The sequence below is a fragment of the Ricinus communis genome, chromosome 9 (genome assembly GCF_019578655.1).
Source record: "Ricinus communis isolate WT05 ecotype wild-type chromosome 9, ASM1957865v1, whole genome shotgun sequence".
Lineage (NCBI taxonomy): Eukaryota > Viridiplantae > Streptophyta > Magnoliopsida > Malpighiales > Euphorbiaceae > Ricinus > Ricinus communis.
Genome location: NC_063264.1, coordinates 9,383,353 through 9,389,986, shown reverse-complemented (window position 1 = coordinate 9,389,986; position 6,634 = coordinate 9,383,353). Strand labels below are relative to the sequence as shown.

Below are 6,634 nucleotides of genomic sequence, written 5' to 3'. Positions count from 1 at the left end.
AAAAAAAAAAAAAAAACCAAAAAACCGACCCAAAACTAAAAAATCAAATTAGTACAGAGAGTATGGAAAATTGTCTGGAAAATAGTGAAAAGGAAGAAAAGAAAATGCAGCTCAAAATACAAGTCACAAACTCTGCCATTAGCTTTTCTGATAGCAGTTTCCTAAGTGTACTCATTTCTTGGAATTTAATAGCTGTCCGAATAATTCCTTGCATGTCTTTTTTACGTACTCCATTTCCACATTCATTTGTTGACATTCTCAACCTGCAATGTATCACCTCCCAACTCCATTTTTTTATGTCATTTTTTGACAATTCTTCCCCCCTTTATTCTCCTTCCTCGCGAAGAAATCGACCCCAGACAGCACCTCGCTATTTACTTTAAATTACCCATTTCACCCTACACTACCCCATACTAAAAGTGTTCTATATGATTGACCTTTCGGTCAATTTCCTCGGAATTGGCCACTTTAACCCTTCACGAATCGCCTACTGTTTTGACAATTGTACCCCTTTACGTTCTCTTTTCTCACTGAACTAGCCGCAGACAGCACCTCAGTATTTACCTGAAGTTTCGATTTTACCCCTGCGTATAAGTGTCCTGTACTTGACCTTTTGGTCAATTTATAATAAAATGACCACTTTATCCCTAGTCAGTCTAATCACCTTCCCAAAAGCCTCCCTAGAAACCCACCTCTATACTTCCAGTAATATGACCGTTTCACCCCTAGATGACCTTCCAAGAAACCCATCTGCAGGCTTCAAGAAAACAAGTCTTGACCTTCCTTTCCTTACCTGTATCCTAGTTGTCTTCAATGGCCTCTCCTTCTTGGAAAACCCATTTCCCCCGTTATATATATACGCATGCTAATTCATAATTTTACTCACACATCAAATATTTCTCTCATTTCCTTCCTTAATTCTTTTTGAATCTGTTATCTTCTTCAAGGAATCAAGATATGGCATCCTCACAGAGCCCATCATCAGATTTCCATGATTACTTGCCTATTATGGCTGATAAGCTAGGTGGTGATGGTCTGATCGGTGAGTTATGTAATGGATTCAATCTTTTGGTGGACAACGAAAAGGGTGTTATCACTTTTGAAAGTCTTAAGAAGAACTCAGCTTTATTGGGTTTACAGGATTTGAGTGATGATGATTTAAGGTGTATGTTAAAAGAAGGCGATTTTGATGGTGATGGTGCTCTCAATCAGATGGAGTTTTGCGTTTTGATGTTTAGATTGAGTCCTGAATTGATGGAAGAGTCCAAGTTTTTGTTGGAGGAGGCTCTTTTACAGGAATTGAAGGATTTTTCTTATTGATTTTTTCCCCTCTCTTTGCTATTCTTTTATCTGGGATGTAATAATTGTTGATGTTATTGATACAGAAAGAAAAAAAAATTTAGCAAATTTACCTTCAACTTTGTTTGATTGTTTCATTTTGAGTTCCATCTTTTGAAAGTTTATAATCTGTTAATTTATGATTATTGATAAATATAGCTATAGGTTTGTCAAATTTGAAAAATATATTTCCCAGAAGCTAATCCAGCAAAACCCATGAATTATAATTACATATAATTTTAATTTAGGCTCTTAAATGGTCAAAATTTTAACTAGAGAAGCAGGGGAATGGGTTTAAACATGTCAAACTTCCTATAGAGACAGCAGCTTAAATTAATTGACTTGTGTTCACAGTCCATGGTGTACAGAATTAACTACTATAAAATAAGGGGAAAGGAAAATTCTAGAGCTAGTTAACATTATTGGCTTCCATTGATCTCCTTCCTACAATGATAGGCAGCAGTTGCAGGCTCTTCCTCTGCTGCACTTTGAACCTTTAGCAAATCCATTGAAAGTTTAATTAAGTTAGAAAAGATTCTTGTTATTTCATCTGTCTAACGTTTTATTGGCTACATTTCAAAACATGTGTGCAGTCAAATTTCTGTTTCTACTAACACGAACAGAAGAAGGGCAAACAAACTGATCCGAAAGGCTGTGAATATCATAAAAGATTGCTGCTAAACTAGATGGAGAAATGAGCTGACCCGCAGCCATACTGGTAACCTTCGAGAAATCACAACTTCTAGACTTGACCCTAGCTTCATTTAGCGCAACGGACTCCAAATGCTCAGGATTTGAGGCATAGGGAATTTTCATATTATGCGACAACAGCGCTATACTTTCCTCACTTGTTGCAACTATCCCAATGGCTCCAACAAATTTCTGATTGATGAAAAGCTGCATCAAAGATAGTTATAACGGTATCTTCCGAATGTACTTATGCACTGGGTTCGTCCATCACCTTAAGCACATCAATGGTAGGTTCCAGATTATGAGTATACTTATTTGCTTCTATTACATGATTAACAAAACTAGATGCCCTGCTATCAACAGTAGGTTCCAGACTATAAGCATACTTATTTGCTTCTATTACTATAGCTGCTCTGGCTTTTGATTTGGATGATTCAACTTGCATTTACTAAATTACCAATAGATCAAAGAAACCCAACACTCTAGCACTGTATACCATGCATGCCATATAGGAAGTGCAAATAAAGAATATAACCCTTTTTTTTAACCAATGCATAAATAGATTAGACCATATTCATTCACCCATTTTGTCTATTTTTTTGGTCGGTGTCACAGGTTAAATCCTGGTGAAACCAACTCCAACATTTGTAAGTGTATGACCACCAGGGTCAAAGCCTGGTGAATACCAATTTTGTTAATTCAGTATTCGCCATTCGCCCAATTTGTCAAGTCAGGTTTTCAGCTTAGAGGAAGAGTCAGAAACAGATCATGGTATCTTAAGGATTATTATCCTTGACAGCCATCACCAGCCAGTCAAAATATGCGTTCTTCTTGTTATAGACAATGGGGTTTGACTAAAACTTAACACAAACTACAAAGATGCACCACTGGAACCTGGTGGTTTTTCTTTGATAAACAACGTCAAATTTCAGTTCAACAAAAAAATCAGTATTAGAGCTATAGAAGTAAAAATAGATGGTTTTTGCGAGAAAGAGCTGCATTATTACTATTCAAGTTTGAACCTCCTCTGCTTCTGCTTCTACTCTGGGTCAAACTCAAAAGGACTAACACAAGAAGTTCAGTCCAGTATAAACTCAGAAAGAATAGGTTCCATGATAGAAGACAAAAAAACTAAGCAAAGAAATAGCTTATAACTTATCTTTTAAAAGCAAAGAGATTTCTTGAAAAAGGATAGCAAGCTAACTTTACTAGTTGCTAGATACTAATATGCACGGTGAGGAAATTAAAAAGAAGAAAAGAAAAATCAGATTTCCATGAAGTAACTCAGCTATGTACTTATTCTATTTTCACTTGTGTGAATATGTAAGGAAAGCATATCACATATATGTATCTATAGTTAAAATGGATTAATCAATCAATTAGAATAATCATATTTTGTTTCTCAAGATGGAGAAAAGAGATTATAGCACAGATGGATTCATTAATTAAGACTCAATAAACATCAAGAATCTTCTCAGATTAATACAGGACACAACACAGGATACTTAATTGACCATCAACTGCTAAACAATGCTATAGTCTCTTAAGAATCTTGCGAGTTCTACGACAAATTCTTGATTATCACAGAAAAGAAAAGCAATCTCACAGTAGAGATCATGCTTGCCCTTGTGCCCCTGTTCATACAATTTCCATTCATGGAGGAATGCTCTATACATTTCTTCTGATTGGTTCTCGAACAGTTCTCCAACCCTGTTTGCAAAACCGTATTCTTCTTGAGAAAGAGAAATATCTTTGGCCATTACTGGGTTGCACATGTTTTTCCCTTCAAATTCTTTCAGATAATTTTCTTGATGATCTTCTGTAATTTATATAGTTTGAGTTTGGTTTGCAGTAGGTGAGCGACAGTGAGAGTTGCGTTAGGTAAACCAGATTACTTCAGCAAGAGTATGGCTTTTGCCTTTGGGTAGGTTTAATGGTTTTGAAATCCACAGATACTTTTACCAACATAAAGATAATGTGTAATCCCATGTAATAACTGGTTACAGTAATTGATAAATTATTCAAATAACTATTACATATTTTTAAAAAGGAAGTACCGTTTAGAACACAAGGTATTTGGAGGTAAAAACTTTTCAAATCTCAAACCATTAGTGATGGATTGAAGGGATTAAAGTTAAAATGAATATATTAGCATTTAGAATTTTTACTGAGTATTCATAAAAGTATTAAACTGAAACATATATTACTTAAGTCGAAAAAAAGAAAGTATTAAACTCCATAAATCTAATTGAACCACGCACGTATGTATATGTATATGTATATATATATAACTTTTTTATTAAAAATTAATTTTATAATTATATAATAATAATAGAAAAACGACTAGTTATAAAATAAAGTCCGAAGCAATCATTTTATTTACTTTATAAAATTTTATTTTATTTTGTTCTCATTTTTGCTAGACACATTACACAATAAGGCCTAAAGTAATCTGGTTTACCTAACGCAACTCTCACTGTAAAAAGTTTAAAAAGTTTTATCTAACTTTGCTCTCATTTTTGCTAGACAGGTACTTTTCTATTTGTATTATATCAATATTGTAAATAATTATTCAAATAATGGCGCCGTACGCAAATAACCTTTTTGCTTATTCTAGTGATTGGTAGGTTATGGAATCACAATTATATAATTGGGCTGCCAACTTTAGGGTAAGTGCTTGTTTCAAGTAGCAAATAGTGATTCCTATGTCATATCCTCAAATGGTTCAGAACCAATTATTGATTTCCTCTGAAAATTTTAAACCGCTGATACATCTGAAAGGCAAAAGAAAAAAAAAGAAAAAAAAGAAACAGACAAATCTAGGGGTGGCAACAAAAGAAAGCAGTCAATCAACAGGAAACTCAATGTTTGCTAATTATAACCAATAATTCTGAATTTTACTACTATAATAGGGATTAATAAATAACTGATAAGCATGCAAAGTTAAAAGCTACTTGTCCTATACCCATCTTTGAGGAATGCTGCAAGCTCCATCAGAAAATCCTGATAATCACCAAAAAGAAGAGCAATGTCGCAGTAGAGATCATGCTTGCTCTTGTACCCTTCTCCATACAATTTCCATTCATTAATGAAAGTTTTATACACAGCCTTTTCTTGGTTCTCGAAACGTTCCTTAACCCTGTTGGCAAATTCAGATTCTTCTCGAGTCAGAGAGTTCTCTTTCCCTGCTGGCTTCATTGTTTCAAAATTAATATGATCGAATGGTGACCTAATTTCTGGAGTTTTGGGTGTTTATATAAAGGGCGGAAAGCCTTAGACCCATGATCATTGGGCTCTGAATCTGATTATGTGGCCGCGTGCACCCAAATTGGGTGATGTTAAGTCCACGTTAGAAAGTAATTTACATTGTACTTATTATTTTATTATTATTTATTATTTAACTTAATTTAACTTACTTTTTAATTATTTAACATTTATATTTGCAATTTGTTATTTTTTTTAACATGATAAAAGTGTCTTCTAACTTAATTAAAATTTTAAATTCGAACAATAGATATGCAGCTGCGTTAAACTCTTGAATAAATATTTTATCATTCGTAAATATCTTACTCCGTAAACTCAAAATTAATTTTATTTATATATATATAAAATAAAAATAGCGAGATGCTAAAACCTATATTGCATAGTAATTTATTGGGCAAGGTGAAGTTTCTGCATGTTTCATCCTTTTCTTTTCTGTATATACAAATTCTTTAATAAACGAAAAGGTCCAAATAAGAAATACTAAACGAAGCAAATCCATAACGAAGCAAAACCATAATACGAATGGACACTTAATTTTAACTATTTTTTCGTGTGATGAAGAGTTAGGATGAGACTAATAATCTTATTATAGCCCACCAACTTTTATATAAGTTGCAATGTTGTCTTCTTTAACAAACAAAAATATTAGCATTAACATCTTTGAATTAGAGAAAACAATTACTTACTTTGTTCATTAATGATGAATTTTTCCATGAAGTTGACAATATTTTGTTTGATAATGTTGTCGGGCGCATCCTTATTTGTAAAAAAAGCAAATGGCTATCGGATTGGCAATGGAGTCATGCAACACGATTTTAATCCCGGATGCAACCCAAGAAACCGTCGAATTTGCGGAAGGCAGCCAGTAAACAAATATCAAAGAGGTTGTGAGAAATTTGATAGATGTCGGGAATTTGAAATCATACATTATACTCCATAACCAAAGCTTTTCCTGACAGAAAAATACGAAAAATTATAATATGAATCGAGATTTTTTATATCAGAGTCAGACATAAAAATGACAATCTAATAAAATATTGATATGTAGAAAAATAAATAGTTAGTTGAGAGTTTTTTTATGTTAATAAATAGTTAAAAGGCAGGTTTTCTTTTATTTTTTTTTATTCTTTTTTTCTATATGTTAGTTTATAATTAAATTATTGAATGTGATGTTAAAATAGACCAACTTAAATATGTTAATATCTAATGGCAGATTTTACGGCAAATGTGTTTCCTACTTTTCTCTTTCTTTCTTGCTGTAAATAATAGTATAATCTGTATTTAGATTGAGAAATGGGAATGAGAAAGTATGCCCAAGTTACACTTTAAAAGTAGTCATCTC

General features: G+C 33.0%; 1 protein-coding gene across 1 annotated transcript; it reads left to right on the top strand.

Annotated features, from left to right (window-relative positions):
- The first annotated feature begins 759 nt into the window (after positions 1–759).
- LOC8288692 (calcium-binding protein KRP1) lies at positions 760–1,418 on the top strand. Its single transcript, XM_002528831.4, has one exon. The coding sequence runs from the start codon at positions 958–960 to the stop codon at positions 1,318–1,320; it is 363 nt and encodes a 120-aa protein (XP_002528877.1). The 5' UTR covers positions 760–957; the 3' UTR covers positions 1,321–1,418.
- The last annotated feature ends 5,216 nt before the right edge of the window (positions 1,419–6,634 follow it).